General features: G+C 40.3%; 1 protein-coding gene and 1 pseudogene across 1 annotated transcript in view; one reads left to right on the forward strand and one right to left on the reverse strand.

The window, feature by feature from the left end:
- Positions 1–4966: 4966 nt before the first annotated feature.
- On the forward strand, positions 4967–8084 carry LOC132114415 (uncharacterized; annotated as a pseudogene).
- Positions 8085–17340: 9256 nt separating this feature from the next.
- Positions 17341–20128, reverse strand: part of igdcc3 (immunoglobulin superfamily, DCC subclass, member 3) — a 74624-nt gene continuing 71836 nt past the window's right edge. Inside the window, exons 10-14 of the mRNA XM_059530176.1 lie at positions 19515–19703; positions 18944–19048; positions 18716–18851; positions 18328–18568; positions 17341–18069 (exon numbers count right to left, since the gene is read on the reverse strand). Of these exons, the coding sequence (XP_059386159.1) occupies positions 17932–18069; positions 18328–18568; positions 18716–18851; positions 18944–19048; positions 19515–19703 (809 nt within the window). The 3' untranslated portion in view covers positions 17341–17931. The remainder of the gene's footprint in view (positions 18070–18327; positions 18569–18715; positions 18852–18943; positions 19049–19514; positions 19704–20128) is intronic.

The following is a 20128-nucleotide window of genomic DNA, read 5'->3' on the forward strand; positions in this document are numbered from 1 at the left end:
TTGTGCCCTTACTAATGACAGCAATTCAGTTCAGCGCAACCACAAAGAGAAGAGGAAAGGGATCAATTTTAATATTTGACTGCTATACTTTTTTGATCTTATGAATTGATGTAAAATGAGGGAGTTATTATTAACTGTAACAATTAGACCAAAAGGGACAAATTCTCATTGTGGGGATAAAAATAGACATCATATGAGTACTAAGATGAATCTGTTTAATATTTGCTGATTTCTAAGGATATAATATTATATCATTTATATTTCTCAATAAATTATATAGTTCTTCATGAATGAGAAAATATGTTAATCTCATACTGCCATCATGTAATTTGTGGCTAACTGTTTTGTAAGCTAAAGGATTTTGTCTTTCGCCAGCAGGTGGCAGTACGATTTAGCTAACTGTTTTGTTTTGAATAGTTTGATATCTTTCTTTAAGAACAAGATTGGTTCAACTTTCTGTTCAGCAAAAGCTAAAAAAAAAAAAAAAAAAAAAAAAAAAACACATTGAAAACTTGTCATTGACCTGACAAGTAAGTACAACTACAATAAACAAATAAATAAATCAACAGTTTGACATGAACATGTTGGACTGAACATCCCCCGACTAGGAGTTAAAAACAAACATTTTACATGCTCGGTTGAGGAGCCATGCTATATAACATGATTCACTGATCAAGTCAAGTCAAGTCAAGTCACCTTTATTTATATAGCGCTTTAAACAAAATACATTGCGTCAAAGCAACTGAACAACATTCATTAGGAAAACAGTGTCAATAATGCAAAATGATAGTTAAAGGCAGTTCATCATTGGATTCAGTTATGTCATCTCTGTTCAGTTAAATAGTGTCTGTGCATTTATTTGCAATCAAGTCAACGATATCGCTGTAGATGAAGTGACCCCAACTAAGCAAGCCAGAGGCGACAGTGGCAAGGAACCGAAACTCCATCGGTGACAGAATGGAGAAAAAAAACCTTGGGAGAAACCAGGCTCAGTTGGGGGGGCCAGTTCTCCTCTGACCAGACGAAACCAGTAGTTCAATTCCAGGCTGCAGCAAAGTCAGATTGTGCTGAAGAATCATCTGTTTCCTGTGGTCTTGTCCTGGTGGTCGTCTGAGACAAGGTCTTTACAGGGGATCTGTATCTGGGGCTCTAGTTGTCCTGGTCTCGGCTGTCTTTCAGGGCAGTAGAGGTCCTTCCTAGGTGCTGATCCACCATCTGGTCTGGATATGTACTGGATCCGGGTGACTGCAGTCACCCTCTGATCTGGATACAGACTGGATCTGGTGGCTATAGTGACCTCGGAATAAGAGAGAAACAGACAAATATTAGCGTAGATGCCATTCTTCTAATGATGTAGCAAGTACATAGGGTGTTATGGGAAGTGTTTCCGGTTCCGGTTTACCTAATTAATGCAGCCTAAAAATCCTTTAATGGATTTGGATATTAAAAGCATATTAGTATGATATGTGTAAGCCAGGTTAAAGAGATGGGTCTTTAATCTAGATTTAAACTGCAAGAGTGTGTCTGCCTCCCGAACAATGTAAGGTAGGTTATTCCAGAGTTTAGGCGCAAAATAGGAAAAGGATCTGCCGCCCGCAGTTGATTTTGATATTCTAGGTATTATCAAATTGCCTGAGTTTTGAGAACGTAGCGGACGTAGAGGATTATAATGTAAAAGGAGCTGATTCAAATACTGAGGTGCAAAACCATTCAGGGCTTTATAAGTAATAAGTAATATTTTAAAATCTATACGATGTTTGATAGGGAGCCAGTGCAGTGTTGACAGGACCGGGCTAATATGGTCATATTTCCTGGTTCTAGTAAGAACTCTTGCTGCTGCATTTTGGACTAGCTTTAGTTTGTTTACTAAGCGTGCAGAACAACCACCCAATAAAGCATTACAATAATCTAACCTTGAGGTCAAAAATGCATGGATTAACATTTCTGCATTTGACATTGAAAGCATAGGCCGTAATTTAGATATATTTTTGAGATGGAAAAATGCAGTTTTACAAATGCTAGAAACGTGGCTTTCTAAGGAAAGATTGCGATCAAATAGCACACCTAGGTTCCTAACTGATGACGAAGAATTGACAGAGCAACCATCAAGTCTTAGACAGTGTTCTAGGTTATTACAAGCAGAGTTTTTAGGTCCTATAATTAACACCTCTGTTTTTTCAGAATTTAGCAGTAAGAAATTACTCGTCATCCAGTTTTTTATATCGACTATGCATTCCATTATTTTTTCAAATTGGTGTGTTTCACCGGGCCGCGAAGAAATATAGAGCTGAGTATCATCAGCATAACAGTGAAAGCTAACACCATGTTTCCTGATGATATCTCCCAAGGGTAACATATAAAGCGTGAAGAGTAGCGGCCCTGGTACTGAGCCTTGAGGTACTCCATACTGCACTTGTGATCGATATGATACATATTCATTCACTGATCAAAGCAAAAAAGCAATAAACCTTTATTTTCCATTATCAAGACCTAGTTATTTAAAGACTTGATATTGATTCAGTGATTAACAGCCAAACCTGATCTTCTTCCTCCAGCCTTTTACAGCCCCCTCACCCACCATAAAGAGTTAATTACCATTGACCTGCATGTTAATATAAAATCAGAATCATTGACAGGTGGAACCAGGTCACACATTTACTCATGCTGACCTTATGATCCCATCTTGAACCTCAGTAGAGAATAGATACTCATACAAGAGATCCTTGTTGAGAAATGTTAATGCATAAAAGCAGCAGCCATAAAACTACTACCACAGAGGATGATGCAATAAATCCTCTAGATTCATTCAGAAATCCACAGATTGACTGACCACAAGTCTCTTTGTGTGGGACTTATATACAGTACTTTGGCAAAAGCCTCCTCTCATTCTCTGTCTCTCTATCCTTGTGCCTTTTTATCTTTCTTTATCATGGTCATGTTTTTGCAGCATCAATCTATATCTACTGTACGATATTGAATTTTGCTTCAAATACCCTTGGATCAAAACAAAAGGAATCTTTGTCTTCACCTGATGAATAAAGGACAAATTGGAAATGTTTTGTTCCTTAAGGCATCCTGTTCCCAAGTACATATTTCCAGTGGGCTGTATGAGTTTAATTATAGATACATATGAGTCACATCCTTTTAACATCAGTATTAAGTAAATTAATTACATATAAGTGCTGGTGAGTTTGCTAACACACTTTGGAGTGAGCGACCAAGTGAGGTGCTTCTGTAGCACATGTAAGAATACCTAAAGTGCACAGTTGTTTATTCTGGAGATGTGGCTTAAAATGCAAACACAAGAGACAGGAGGGATTTGCAGACAAAGAGGGACAAGGAGGAATGCCATTCCTGTGGGATGGTAAGGCTTTTGAGAGGATTAGTTTGTCTATGGATGAGAATGGTATTAGAGGAGACGAGACAACGACAAGGACATTGACGAGTAGAGGATGAGAAGAGAGATGGAGACCTGCTGCTTGTGAAAACAATACCACACCGCCTCATCTCATCCTGTATGAGGGAGGCTGACAGTGTCCCCCTCTCTTTTTCTCTCTCACATAAACCCCCTCCAGTGTATGATGTAAGAGGAATCCTTTGTTCAGTCTTTGTTTTGCTTCATGAAGAAGGTCATAGCTACTCCCACAAAATCCAGCACTTATCACACGTCTTTCTCAAATTCAGCAGACAGCTGGGCAAACAATCATATCCCTCTCTTCTTCACCACAACCTCTGGAGTCTGTACCCAGGCCTCAGCTCTTAAACTAGTGACGGGGCCCCTTAGAGTGATGCCCACCCAATTTGAGCACTCAGTCTGCTTATATAGGACACAAGGTCTGTTAGTCTCGCAGACATTTGAGTATCAACAAAAAGTCTGAATCACATTTCATGGTTTTCCACATTATAGCTGTAGTGTTTTCCAGCTTGTTGGAAATGTTATATTTGTAAAGAAAAAAAAAATAAAGCTAATATATATATATATATATATATTAATATATTAATAAAAATGCATTTTCTTAAAAAAAATTTGTATTGAGTACAGTGAAAACATTGTCAAGGCAAGTAAAAACTGGAACCATACTGTTTATTTCAAATAATTTATCCATAATTTTTATTTTATTCATGTGCCCTAATCCTAATCTTTAATCAAATTAGTTTCCCCTCACTGCCTTAAGATGATTATTATAATTTGTAAACAAAATAGAATAAACAGGAATTGTATTTACTTGCAGGTGACAAAGCATCTCACACAAAACTCTTCAATTGCTTTGAAATATCTTACGAATTTACAATTAAATTGAAATAAAAATAAATCTTGAACACCTTTCAAAGACGACACAAGTCTTAAAGGGTTAGTTCACCCGAGAATGAAAATTCATCTCTTCTAAAACCAGTCTGCTCTTGGCTTATTTCAAAATCCTCAGACGTTTTTCTTAACAAATCCTCGTTTTGTGATTCCATTTTGTCACCAATGTTTTGTTTTGTTCTCTTTTTGTGCTCGTCACTAACCACACAGCGCTGATGAACTACATCTGCCTGCACGTCTTTTGGTTCCCAACAGTCAGCAGAAGTGAGGAAAAAACAATATTTATTAAGTTTGAAATCTGGATATTTAACTTACAAAACCCCCCCGGAGCCATGTGAGGGACGTTTTATTAAAGTGGTGCACACTTTATTTCATGTACCACATACCACATTCTTCGAGAGGAAGAACCCTTTTTGAAGCTACAGATCAACCCATGGAAATATACTCCCAGGGGAACCCGAGAGGGGGGGAGAATGAGAACCCCAATCTAACAGACCCAAGGTTATCGACTAATGGCAATGGAGGAACGACAATGACCGCAGTATGCAGGTGCGGGAAAACCTGCAAAAACAGCCATGGCCTAAAGATCCACCAAGCCAGGATCACAGCGCACAGATGCTACGTCTGATGAGACGCAGGAGGAGCCGAGCCAGGAAGCACCCCATAGTGCTCAGAGTCTCCGTGTGCCACTAACCGTCCCCCAAAGTCTTCTGCCCCAGGCAAAGGTGCGAATCAAGTGGCCACAGGCCTGTAAAACGGCAGTCTGGAGGCAGTTCGACGAAGACATTGACAAGGTGCTTGAAGCAACAGAGAAGAGAGATGTGGATCAAAGGCTGCAGGCAATGACGACCATCATCTCCAGCCTAGCTCAGGAGAGGTTCGGTGACGAGGAGAAGCGATCGACTCCAACCACCTACTCCATGAACCACAGGGCAGCGAAAATCCACAAAATCCATCAGGAGTTGAAGTCCCTTAAGAAGCAGCAAAAGGAAGCCAGTGAGGAGCAACGCCCCCCCCCCCCCCCCCCCCGGAGGAGTTGAGAGCTGTCTTGAGGAAAAGGCTGATGACCTTGCGCAGGGCAGAATGGCACCGAAGGCGCTGAAAGGAGAGATCCAGAAAGAGAGCTTCGTTCATTGCCAACCCCTTTGGCTTCACTAAACAGCTCCTGGGACAGAAGCGTGATGGAAAGTTGCTATGTTCAAAAGAGGAAATTGACCAGCATCTGCGCAGCACTTATAGTGACCCTCACCGGGAGGAAGAGTTGGGTCAGTGTAGCATTCTTGTAAATCCACCCCCCCCCCCCCCCCAACAAAGGAGTTTGACAGCAGGGAACCACTGTTAAAAGAAATCCGGGAGGTTGTGCGCAAGGCACGATCTAGCTCTGCCCCTGGACCAAGTGGAATCCCTTACAAGGTCTACAAGAACTGCCCCTTGCTACTCAGGCGACTCTGGAAAATCATTCGAGTCATTTAGAGAAGAGGAAAGGTGCCACAGCAGTGGAGATTTGCTGAGGGAGTCTGGATCCCCAAGGAAAAAGATTCCAAGAAGATCAATCAATTTAGAATAATCTCATTGCTGAGCGTGGAAGGAAAGATCTTCTTCAGTATAGTAACAAGGCGTCTGACCAACTTCCTCTTAGCTAACAACTACATAGACACATCTGTGCAAAAGGGAGGAATTGCTGGTGTCCCAGGCTGCTTAGAACACACTGGAGTGGTGACTCAGCTCATCCGGGAAGCACGGGAACATAAGGGAGACCTTACGGTACTGTGGTTAGACCTAGCCAATGCATATGGCTCTATCCCCCACAAGCTGGTCCAGACCACCATGACCAAGCACCATGTGCCACATCACATTGCAGATCTGATCTTGGAATATTACAACCATTTCAGGATGTGAGTCTCTCCAGGAAGTGTGACATCAGATTGGCACAAACTGGAGGTGGAAATAATCACAGGCTGCACCATCTCAGTGATCCTATTTGCGGTGGCGATGAATATGATTGTCAAATTGGCTAAGCCTGAGTGTCGAGGGCCCCAAAGCAGAGGAGGGGTCCGCCAACCGCCAATTAGAGCATTTATGGATGACTTGACAGTCACCACAGAGTCAGTACCAGGAGGTAGGTGGATACTCCAAGGACTGGAAAAGCTCATCTGGTGGGCACGGATGGAGTTCAAACAAGTCCCGTTCGCTAGCGCTGAAGAAGGGCAAGGTCACGGAGAAGTTCCATTTCAGCATCAAAGGGGCAAAGATACCATCACTGTCAGAACAGCGAGTGAAAAGCTTGGGCAAGGTTTTTGACAGCAGCCTCAGAGACTCCGCATCAGTCCAGTCAACCTGCCAGGAGCTGGGCAGCTGGTTAAGAGCAATAGACGTTCTGGCCTCCCCGGCAAGTTTAAAGCATGGATTTACCAACATGGTGTCCTGCAAAGAATACTCTGGCCGCTACTTGTGTATGAGGTTCCCATTTCTACGGTGGAGACCTTGGAAAGAAAGGTCAGCAGCTGTCTCAGGAGATGGTAAGGGTTGCCCAGGAGCCTCAGCAACATTGGCCTCTATGGAAACACCACAATGCTCCGGTTGCCTCTGAAATCCCTGGAAGAGTGACTCGGGCACGCGAGGTGGTGATGTATAGAGACTCCAACGACCCAAAGGTGGCCCAGGCAGGAGTGCTGGTGAGGACCGGGAGAAAGTGGAATGGAGCGGATGTTCCCAACACCTCCTCGACATAAAGAATTGAAGGGGAAGGAGAAACGCAGCCGAATACAGGAAGAGGTCAGAGCTGCTGTGGAGGAAGGAAGGATGAGTAGAGCAGCTGGAATGGGGCAACAGGGGGCCTGGACAAGGTGGGAGCAGGCCATGGACCGCAAGGTCACCTGGACGGAGCTCTGGCAAAGCGATCCACACCGCATAACCTTCCTGATTCGGGCAGTGTACGACGTCCTGCCTAGCCCAGCAAACCTCTGTACGTGGGGACAAGCAGACACACCAACTTGCCAATTGTGCCCAGTTCGGGGAACACTGGAGCACATTCTGAGTTCCTGCCCAACAGCGCTCGGCCAGGGTCGGTACACTTGGCGTCACAACCAGGTGCTGAAATCTATTGCAGACACCATCAGCAAAGAGATCAGCAAAGGTAGCCAAGGGAGCAACACCAATTGCTCAATCGCATTTGTTAGGGCAGGAGAACAGCCACAAGCAGGGAGGGAGGCACCAGCAGGGATCCTGGCATCAGCCAAGGACTGGAAACTCTCTGTGGATTTGGAGAAGCAGCTGAAATTCCCCCAGCACATTGTCAGCACAACTATGAGGCCAGATATCATTCTATTCTCAGAGAGCACCAAGAGCATAATCATCATGGAGCTGACTGTGCCATGGGAGGACTGCTTGGGAGAAGCCCACAAAAGAAAGATGACCAAATATGAACATCTGGTCACAGACTGCCGAGCACAGGGCTGGAAGGCGAGATACATGCCTTTCGAGGTTGGCTGCAGAGGATTTGTGGGGCGGTCCCTTCACAAAGCCTTTACTGTGCTGGGCATTACAGGAACAACAAGGAGCAGGGCCATTAAGAACATCACCGACGCAGCCGAGAATGCCTAGAGATGCCTCTGGATCCGCAGAGGAGCACCATGGGGGCAAGCGAGTGCTACCTGAACACAAGTCGCGGTCTGATCAGCCGCGGCTGGGTTGCCTGGGTGAGGGTGTCTGATGTTGAAAGACCCGAAACACCCGAGGACCTCAGGTAACATCACTGATGATGTGTTCAGGTGCATCTGAAGATGTGTTTCAAGAACATGTCGTCTGAACAGTTGACAACAAACACCGCTTACTCTTATTGAAAGCCTTTGAAGAGCAAGGACAATTTTGAATTTAACTTCGATTGGATTATTCTGAAAGAGGAAAGTCACATTCACCTAGGATGCTTCGAGAGTGAATAGAAGATTGACAAATTGTCATTCTCGGGTGAACTAACCCTTTAAGACAAAATTGTAATAGATGTTCTTATAAATGGCTCTTTGTAACAGCCTTAAATATGTATACAACTTTGTTTCCTATAAGGTATTGTATATCTGTCAGCCAATCAGGTGAGAATGCTCCTGCCATTGTTGTGTACATCATGCATCAGATAATCTATGAATGGTCTGTGTCCTCATCTGAGGCAGGCACTAGGTAAAAGCATTTTGCAGAGATCTAATTAAAGGGATAAAGAGAAAAAGAAAAGGAAGTTTAAGTCAAATTAATTTGGAGATCAGAGGGTTTTCAGGAGCTTTTGCTACCTGTCTAAGTTGTGTCTGAGCAGTTTGAAGAGACATCTCGTCGGTGTGCTCTCCTGGGAAACCCAATTCTCATCACAGTAAAGCTGTTTTTCAGGAAACAGATGCTTTCTCCAGGCGACTCTTATGTAGATTTGTGTAGCTTTGCATCCCAGTGGAGGAAACAAGGACCTGGTTACAAAAATAAAGAGAATATCCATAAATTCTGAACACAGTTTTTCATAAAGCTTTCTCTTTCTTTTCCTTACCATTTTAGTTCTGCTGTGCAAAGCATTATTGGAAAGCTTTTTTTGTTCTTGTGACTCTGTGCTTGATTTTCATGTACCCGGGTATATACTGTAATTCTCTATCTATTACTTAAAGAAAGTTCGGGTATATGTCAAACATAATGTAAAAAGAAAAAATCAAAAGACACATTGTCTTTGAATTTGTAGAAACATCAACATCCATTTATACCTCCCTCAAACCTGCCTGATTTGTTTTTAGTTTAATTTACAGGCAAAAGTTGGCGTTTGACTTGAGAAACATTGCTTCTTTTTATCTATCATGTAGAACAACACAGGGGACGTGAATCTTTCTAACCTATTTTAACCCTATCTAGGTCACCAATGTTTACTGTGAACATTACCATCAGCTACACTAAACATTTCCAGAGCCCTTGTTTCAAAATCAGTGCTACATATTTACATAAACTGCAGCCATTTAACACATACTGATGTGTTATAGTGTACATTGAGAAAACATACGTCTTCAATAAACAACCTGAGTGGTGTGATGTTTTGGAGCATTGCTGGCAACAGGCGCACACTCACAGTAAGATAGTTCTTTAGTCAGTATGTGGCACTCATGATCTCTCAGGAGGGATTGTGGGCTGTTCTGGTTGAAGGAGGTCACCTCCTGCATCTTCTCTCTGGAGATATACACCCAGTTAGAGTAACAGCTGGACATGGTGTGAAAGGGAAAGGAGCTGGGCAGATGCACTCTGGGAGTTCATTCAGCATTTTGTGTATCCGTATTGATATGAGGTTTACACAGTAGAAACGGATTTGCTGTTTTTTCCACCTTTCTCACACTATTTTTTTTCTTTCTCTCACTGCATCCCTGCAGTGTTTTTCTAAAGCTTTCCATTGATGTGCTCCACACTGCAGCAAAACCTTCATTCTCTGTACAGCAGGAACAGAGGCCAGGAAAAGCAATTTGACTTGCACACAAAGGAGTAAGATTAGCCCTGCAGGAATGAATTGGAAAAATATTACTGACACTCCAATAAAGAAAAAATAAAATAAATAAGTATTACCATGTTACTGTGTGAAGGCAACTTTTTACCTCTTGGTCTTAAACTGGACTTTCTTCACAGCTACACATCTCACACATTTCTTTGTAGACTCTGTGCCACAGACTGGCCTCTTTTCCGTGGATTTTCACATCTGTAGATACTGTATGAATGCCAGTGAATTTGACTTTATATTTCCTTTCTTTTTCATTGTCCTGTTTCGCACACAGCTGCTGTAAGGTGCTCAGGGAAGGGTCTTTTCCTCTCCTACCTCATCTCTGCTCCTTGTCCTCTTCTGAGGGGCTAGCAGAGAAGAAGTGCATGGGTTTACATTGTGTTTATGTGGTGGGATTTGATCACACTGCGTGTGTGTGGACACGTGGATCTCTGTGGAATCAGCACTCTATATCTCTGCTCATGTAAGACACTCTCTCACAGCCGCAATAAAGGTCAGTGGATTTATTTCTGGCAAATATATATAATAGTATTTCTGGAGTGGCCCAAAGCGATTCCCTGGACTCATTCTTCACTTCTTTTATATTCTTGTCTGAATGCTCCTTTTGCTAATGTTTAGGTGTTGCATCACATACTGTGCAGTACTAATGTAGGCTACATGCACATATAAATACAAATGACTCGCCCAAAACAAATGTAAGCTTAGCGGTCTCTTCAGCACAGAGGGCAGCAACCACCGACTCAAATGGGAGCACATGCTACATGAAACTTCCACATGGAATTTGGTACACAGTGTGTCCTAAATGGACATCTTCATGTTTTCAAGTGCAACCGAACACAAAGATGCCTTCACATATACCGACAACACACACTATCAGAGCAAAGCAGCAGGAACCGCCTGGCTGATTCTGATTACTAGCAACATGTTAGGAGGATGTTTTTCCTCCACACCACCACCTGGGAGCCATGCTACGGCTGAGAGATCTGGAAGCTGAGAGAGAGAGAGAGAGAGAGTGCGAGAGAGAAAGAAAGAAAGGACAAATGACAGAAAAATAAATTATAAAAGAAATGACAAAAAAAGAAATTAAAGAAAGAAAGAAAAGATTGAAAAATTAAAGTACAAAATAAATAAAAAAAGAAAACAAAGGAAACAAAGTTACAAAATGAAGAAATAACAAAGGTATGAAACAGGAAGGAAGGCAGTGAAGAAGGAGTAGAGAAAAAAAGAAAGATAGAAAGGAGAAATGACAAAAAGAAATTATAAAAGAAAGAAACGACAGAAAAATAAATTATGAAAGAAAGGAAGATAGAAACAAATAACTAAGGAAGGAATGGTAAAATAAAGAATGAAACTACAAAAGTAAGAAAGAATGAGAGAGAAAAAAGATACAAAAGAAATCGTAAAGAAATAAGAAATAAAAGGAATAGAGAGAAAGGAAGGGAGGAAAGAAGGAAGGAAGGAAGGGTGAAAGCCAGCATCAAGTGGGCATGAAGGGGGTCTGCTGTGAGTCCGAGGGGCCCGGTGGAGGAGGGCAGCAGTGTTGGGTTGCACTGGTTTATTTGGACAGTCTGGGTGTTTGCGCTTTAGGAACAGACTTTCTAATTATGAAAACAACTTCAGTTGTCTCTGATTTACAGCAAAAAGATAATGAAGAAAGCAGCACTACAATCTGAAACGGATAACACACGTCTTTCACTCAAACTCACACACACACACAAGAGGGAAATAAGAGAAGATATCAGAGCAATGAGAACAGATTTATTGAGGGCATGCCTTAAATAGTGTTGGACGTTATTCATGATACATTTTCTATTAAATGTTATTCAGTGTGGAATATTAATTAGAACAGGAAGTGATTTCTGTGTTCAGTTCAGAGTTTATCTCCCACTTTCCTTGTCATTACCATCCACTGTTTGTTCCGTAATCCATTCATTTCCATTAGATCAATAGAAAAAGAACACTAAATAACTATAACAAATTAAAAATTCTAAGTTTAATTTAACAGTTTAAAGCAAAAACATCAATAAATCTGGTATTGACTAAGTACCTTACCATGAAAATCAGAGCCCAAATTAATCATTGTTTGCACAGGTTTGAATACTGATTGGAATCCTTCTGCAGGAGAAAGTAATGATTGAAAATAAAGGTAACTCCAGCAGTCTGGCACACCCACAGAAGAATCGAACAAAATATCAAAGAATCACACATTCAATTTCCAAACTGTGAAGAAATAAACAAACCAAAATATCTTTTGACTGGATGTTTTAGTTAGGGATATTGCATGACAAAGTTGCAATTGCTGTGAATTATTAGTCTGATAAATGTTTATGCCTGTGTATCTGGATAAATAATTCATGCATTTCCACATGCAGTGCAATCAATCCATGTGCATTATACTGAACACTGTAGCTAGTCAATTAGCAGAGAGCTGACGAGGGAAATTCAGATACCAAAATACAGACACACACGTTTGCAAACACACTGTATGTAAACATACACAACTGTTCAAACATATTAGGTTCTAAGATTAAAAAAATATATATTTTATTCAGCAAGGATGCATTAAACTGATTGAAGAACCATACAAAAGTATGTTTCCACAAAAATATGTTTTTATATAAAAAAGATTTTCAATATTTATAATATATGTTACTTCAGCATTAAATAAATGACAGTATTTTATGTAACATTTCACGAAAATTACTGTTTTTTTTTTAATGGAAAAATGCAGCCTTGCTGAGACTGCTTTCATACACATATAATAATAATAATCTTACTGACCCCTAGCTATTCATCAGTAATGCTTACAGGCACAAATTTGACAAAACACTTATGGAAAGCTGAACTGTGAATAAATACAGGAAAATGAAAGATGCATTGACAAAAAAAGGAATCATATTTTAAAACTAGAACTAGTTTATTGTCATCATTGTTATTGACTTTAAACAGTGTTTCACAATGAAGCCTAAAACAATACAAACCACTAAAAACGGTCTAGTATTCTTTCTTTATATAAATATACACATACAAATATATGCATATGTACATACACAGCACTGACCATTTGTGGTCAGAGAGGGTTATAGACATCAAATTTGGAGAAGACACACTAGTAGAAACATTTTCCAATGTTATTTCACCCGGACCTGAATTACACAGAGTGAGTTACATGAAGAACTGAATGGTGAAAACTGAACATCTCCTGAACATCAACCTGCTCAGTTGAGCGTCATCTCTTGTGCTCTCTTTATGTCATCTAAAATGACAGTCTTTCTGTGAAGAGAAATGGCTGAACGGCAAAATGGTTTGCTGAAGGGTCACACCCAACACAAAAGCCCGTGTTTGCTGGAGTTTGTCCCCAGGCATTGCTGTCATGCCTGTTTTCCTGCAGCTCTGATGGTGCTTAAACAGCTATACACAGATACATTAATGCATAATTTCCTTCATTTCCATTAATTGAACAAAACACACTTTGACAGTAAATCAATCTGTTACGTCTTCACAAAGTGTTACACAGGTCTTTAACACAGAACTTTACAGTGCAGTTGTGAATGTAAGGTGAAATTCAATCTTTTGTGTTAGAGGAGATGAATATGTCCAAACAGAAGAACAAGCTGAACATGAAAACGGTAATAATGGACAAGAACGTCTTGTGATTTGCAGTAGTGACAGAAATAGCACCATATTAGGAGATTTTCAGTTTTTCAGTCATGAACACAGTTTTACAGATGTGACGGTCATCTTCACATTCACTGTACTAGAACCAAAACTGAAAACTGCTTTATATTTAAATGAGCTGAGGTGAGGTTAAAAACCAGAAATGCAGGAGTGCCATCCAATGTGTGCTTGCCAACTAGCCTTAATCTAATCTGTAAAATATTCATTTTTCATAACTATGAATTTTTCAACAGTACAAACAAGTCTGTGAAAAACAGCACAGGATTAATACTTTTGTACTTCACAATGACCATGATGAATATTCCAGTTTTTTTGTCTGTCATGCTGTCGATTACCACACACAATAAATAAAAACAACCAGGAAACACCAACACAGCAATAAACTTACTATGGAAGCCTAAAAGTCAAGTGGGAATAAATATTTAAAATACAGATGTGTCACATTGTATCAAAAGCATAACCATAACTTGTGTTAGCTTGAGACTATCACAATGTGTTAAGTTAGAAGTAACTGCAAAGCACATTCAATTGATTCTTCAACATCCATCTAAAATAATTCCATTGGTTCTACTAGAAAGGAGAAATATTAAGAGCTATGGTATTTCACCAATAATTTATGCTGTGAAAAACATTCTATTTTTACACTACAGGCTGTTTTTCTGCTTCCATTGTAAGAGCATCGCTATAAATATTTCCCATTTATTTTTATGAACAGCACAGCACTAAGATATTACTAACAGTACATCATGACAGGATCAGATTTTCACATGGTAACATCAGAAATCCCCAGGCGTTTCTATAAAACTCATGCTGCGATTGCTTCAAATACACAAGTTTAAAGCCTCTGTGTGAGTGAAACTGTAAAAGCGAGCATATCAATTCAGTTGGGCTGCTATTGGTCCCCTCACCATAAGTGCACACCCATGTAATCCCAGGTCCTGAAAGGGGCTTAACAGAGTGAAACTGGTACACATTATCCTCAACAAAAAGCGGTTTGTTTTACAGATTTCAAAGTTTGAACGTCTTTCTGCTGCTGTGAATAGGTTGGGGTTGCCATAGTGCTGGCGGGAGCTGAGGCTGCTACATGTTAATGCCTCATCCCTGAGACTCCCTGGGGAAATCTGGGACACGGGACTAATGCTGACACAAACATGTCTTTCTATACAGGGATGTGACTGCATGTGTGTGTGACGAGGGGCCATTTTGGTTAACATGTTCTTTGTTCTTTCGTGGATTCGAGCCAGAAACAATACTAAATATTGAATGGAAACAAAGCACTCAGAGCCGTCAGAAAGCCTGTGGATCTAATGCTTTATCACAGTAATAGTTTTCAGCATGAGGATTACCAGCACAGGTTCAACAAATGCGAAATGGCCCTTGATTTGAAACCCGATATGGGCTAAATACCTCAAAAAGTTCAAAGATGAATTTCTAGATCTGAAAAAGAGATGGGATCATGCCATCAGTCTGAGGTAGCACAGATACGAACGACATGAACTGATAAACTGAAAACAGCTGTCTGTTTGTGGTCAAACAACCACACTTATTCAACCAAATCAAGACCTGCTTTCTGTGAGAGTGTCTAGAGACCACACTGGAATCCTAAAGCCTGATGATGCTCATTACTGTTGTAAAAGTACTGATCTGCACACTAGCAGTTTACAAACCTCACAAGACCAAATCTATCAGAAAAAAAAAAACTGCAGATGACTTTTGGAAATGTAACAGCATTGAGAATTGCTTGTATCACATTACACAACAGATGAAACCATTTCATCTTATTACAGGAATGCCAAGAGCACAAAGACTTTACAACAGATATTTCATAGAGACTTTCATTATTAGGGACAAAGTTCTACAGCACAGCGTATCACATTCCTTTCGTTGTTCAGACTCTTTTCCATTAATTCTATTTAACACAGCCAGAGAACTGTGCACTTATCTGTATACAGACAACACAAAAGCTTCTACAGTCTCCATTGACAACACTACAATGCAATCGGTACAATAAATATACAGCACATTGTCTGAGTCTTTTCTACACTGTAATATACTGTGCAATTCTGTTCCAGAACCGGTATTTGAAGGAATATACCTTACATGAATAGGATTTTTTTTTATTATCTAGGCTTACTTCGTCCATTTCTTTAAAACAAGATTAATTACAGAATATTTATGGGCGTTATGAAAATATGCGAATCTGACCCATTATTTACACACACTGATGATGATGTTTACACTTTTAAATTAAGAAAAAAAAAAACGATGGACCAGTCACCTGAACCAGCCGGAATAAAGTAAACATGACTATTTTTTGATACAGACAAACATAACATGAAAAAAATAACACTATACATTCAATAAAATCAAAGCACATGAAAAGCTAATGCACTGCACTGATCTGCTAAAGGATCTAAAGGAGATGTTCTCCTCTGATGTGTGTATGCATGTGTACTATACAAGAAATACAATCTCCCCATCAGAGTAGGAGGAGCGACCTGAGTGTATGACTGCCGTGTCGAGGTAGGTTAATAAAAAAATATATACTGTAAGTACCATAGTACTGGGATACCAGAGGAGAAAGAACATTTTGCTGGTACTTTCAACTCTCCCTCCCCATTAAAAGAAACAGCTGGTCTTGGATTGGGTGGCTGAGCACACAGTGAAAAGCAACTGAAAAGCGATTCAATAGTTGGCCAGATATATGAAGTGATGACCAGCGGTAGCTCAGGCATCATCCTCCACTCAGCATTCTGAGAGTCTAACGCCAACAGATGTTATGTGTGCGAGTTATGTGCGTATGTCTGATGCACCTTGTGCTCCCTGATCAATGTGGTACTAAAAACATGGACGAGGGGCATGGGATATAAAAAATAAATAAAAATGATGGAACTCCACATAGAAGCCATGAGAATCTCCAGTGGCTTTGGCTTCTAATGGAATGTTCCTGGAGAGTTCTAGAATGCCCAGTTCTTCCATAGTTTGGCGTTCACGTCATAACATGCAGCAGAGTATCTGAACAGCCTCAACAGTATCAAAGGGTGCCTGAGCTTCGGAAATGATCACGTTTTGTAATAACAACCTAGGCAAAGCTCATTTCAGTTCTTCACGAAATATCACAACACGTGATATCTAATCTATATCACGATTTACTTCTATCAGCACCCATAGAAACAGTATATGTGCCTACTTCTGTAAAGAACACTTTACACACTTGTCGATCTTCCCAGTTCTTTTGTGACATGCAAAACACATGAAATCCAACTATTCAAATACCTACACAGCATTTGTATGCTTACATCCAGCATTGCGTATTCTGACCTCCCTTCTTCCAACAGTTCATCTGAGAGCAGTATTTTTGTATCCTGAAGACATTAGTAACAGTGCAGTTTATCTTAAAAAGTCTTTCCATTTTACTGCGTCGACTACAATTAAAATAAAAAATACTCTGATCAGGAAACATAGAACCAAAAAAATCCTATGTGAATACAAGGAACCTATCAAAACATCTTTACAAGTAGAATTCATAGAACAATGTCATCTGTCAACTGGCATGAGGTACTGACATATCAAAACACAGCAATTCATTAACATAGTGAAGCCAGGATCTCACAAACAAGAGGCTATGTTTCAATATGTGAAAATAACCACAACGACAAGAACAACATTGTTATTTTGAGGTAGAACATTGACTTCAACATTTGGAAGTGCTATATGTTGGATTTTTTTCTTGTTTTGCTTCAACGAGCAGGAGAGCGGCAGTCCTTGAAATCTGAGGTAGAGAAGCACCTTTATCTCTTTTGACTGAATGCTTGATGTGTATAAAAACAGAACAGACAGCAATATGCAGATCTCAAAGACTTCCTACAAGACATTCATTCCAGCTGAGGTAGGTTTTTTGTTGCAAAATCTAAGGTTCACATAGCCGAGCCTAAAGTCTTCATGAAGGCTAAGAACTACTTAAAAAACAAAAACATTGATATCAGTGGAAAAAAAAAAGTCCTGAGAATAATTTGAAATTCCTGGAAGAAGGTCTTGGTCTCTGATGGATGGGCTTCTGAAATCATTGGTAGGTTAAGAGAAGGCAGCAAGTCGAATATGTTTTAGTAGGAAAAATACTCCTCTGTTGTGAAGAAGCCAAATAAAATCAATTATAGATACTAGTGACTGGAGACTTCCACTATATACTGCCAGCTCTAACTGCAAGAGTGTATTTGTTCACCTACCAATGAGAAATAATAGATTTCCATCACAGAACCTCACCTACCATGAAGCCACAGGGACCCCGTGGCATTACAGTCCAGTGATTCCCACAAAGGGAACTTAACTTACGAATAATATATTCTTTGCACGATCAAAACAGAACTAAAAAGACAAACACTTCAGTTGACCTGAGTTGGACAGGAGTCTGAGTAGAGGATATTCTTGGCCTTCATTTCTGTCAGTCTTCATCCTGTTGGCCCTCTGCTGGATGTAGCCGGAACTGCACCTCGCACTCCTCCATCAGGCTGAAGTCATCAAGGGGAAGTGTGGATATCTGGGTTTCATTCAACGGACAAGAGACCAAAGAGCTCTCAATCTGAAATGTAACACACACAAATCCATGGTAAAGAATCACATTTCCAAACTCTACAGTACTTTTCAGTTATTGTGGGGTCAAGGAATCTCATCAGAGCTCATAGGGTTATGGTTTTACTTTGATTCCTTTCAATATGTTCAGACAAATCCATCTCTTTCCATTCCACTTTTACATGCATTTATAAGTTGTTCTCCGAGAAGAACTATAACCATGCAATCCACATATCTATAAATGTATGCATTTCCCCCCAAGGCTCACTGTGTGGGTGGTGTCAGGTGGATGGGAGAAGTGGGATGGTCCTGAGAAGAGTCTCTCCATCTCGTTGGAGTCGGTGCAGCTCTTTGCAGTGTGGGTTCCTCCATTCCCATCTAAGCTGAACCTGTGGGGGCCGTTGAGGGCCAGAGCCCCCTGTGAGGAAGAGGAGGATTCGAGCACAACTCCTGCTGTTGGGTTACGGCCTGCCTGTCGGGTGGCCTGCACAGTTTTACACATCATCAACCTGCGAAAAAAAACTGTGTGTTTTAACTCTACATCTAAAGAAAGAGTTTGACCTTTATTTAAAGCAAAAATATTTTCCGCCCATGCTTACTGCAACTGCATTCACTATAAAAAATGATACCACACATAGTCAGCATTGATTCCTCACCTGCCCCTGTAGCTAAACATGAGAAAAAGGACACAGAAAATGATGCAAGTGACTCCAATATGGATGCCGATGATAATGCCTGTGGTGGAGCTTTTATTCTGTTCATCTTTTACACAGTTGCAAGGGGTATTTAGCACTGCAGGAACAGAACACACACATATATAGTCAGTGTGAGTGAGTTATTATGCTTGCATGTGTGGGAGTGAACTAGTGTGTTGCATCAGGCACCTGATTTCTCCACTGCCTCTTTGAGCGACACAAAGCGCAGGGTGGCATTGCCCTCTCCATGCTGGTTAAAAGCCAGAATCTTAATTTCATACACAAAAGAAGGATCTGTTGAACGTAGGAAAAAAGATTTGGAATTCAGTTTTGGAATACTGAAAAAAAAAAACACAAAAAACAACCTCAAATTATTTCTATTAGCTGATATGTTTTTATACAGTTTTTATTGTAATAATATGTATTAATATGTGCATTAATAATATAATAATAAATTAATCTATGTTAACCTGGCTATAAAGCAAAACAGGATAAATGTTTAATAATTTCGATAAGTTTGCTTCAACATTAACTGACCGTATGATTAAAAAAAAAAAAATCTATTAATTGTGTTTTGCTGTAAACCAAAGGCTTATATCAGGCTAAATGTTAAACAACAACAACAACAACAACAACTCAATATTGGGTCTTGATAATACAAGCATACAATTTATTAATTTCTAAGTATATATATTAACACAGAAATACATTCTGCTCATATTTTTTTGTTTATGAATTAGGCCGCTATGGCCAGACTCACCCAGCTGAGTGATGTTGTACTGGGTCACATTACGTGGGAAGGTAAGGGGTCCAGTGAAGATGGGGACAGGAACTTTACGGTAGTAGAGACTGAATCCTTCCTGTTGACCCATCTTAGTGGAGGGTTCCCATGTGGCCTGAACCACCGTCAAATTAATCACCTTCGTGAACAAGGCTGGTGGAGCAGGGACTGTAGGCAATGCAATCACAAAGGTTCAGGCTTAATGTATTTCATAAGCAAGAGAGTCTATAACAGGTGGGAACTTTACCCTGAAAAACCTTGAATTAAAGACTGTGCTGTGCCAAAAACTCCTCTGAGGGACTGCTTTATTGTTAGAAAGCCACGTTTCTAGCATTTGTAAAACTGCATTTTTCCATCTCAAAAATATATCTAAATTACGGCCCATGCTCTCAATGTCAAATGCAGAAATGTTAATCCATGCATTTATGACCTCAAGGTTAGATTATTGTAATGCTTTATTGGGTGGTTGTTCTGCACGCTTAGTAAACAAACTAAAGCTAGTCCAAAATGCAGCAGCAAGAGTTCTTACTAGAACCAGGATGTATGACCATATTAGCCCGGTCCTGTCAACACTGCACTGGCTCCCTATCAAA

This window comes from Carassius carassius, chromosome 3, assembly GCF_963082965.1.
Source record: "Carassius carassius chromosome 3, fCarCar2.1, whole genome shotgun sequence".
Classification (NCBI taxonomy): Eukaryota; Metazoa; Chordata; class Actinopteri; order Cypriniformes; family Cyprinidae; genus Carassius; species Carassius carassius.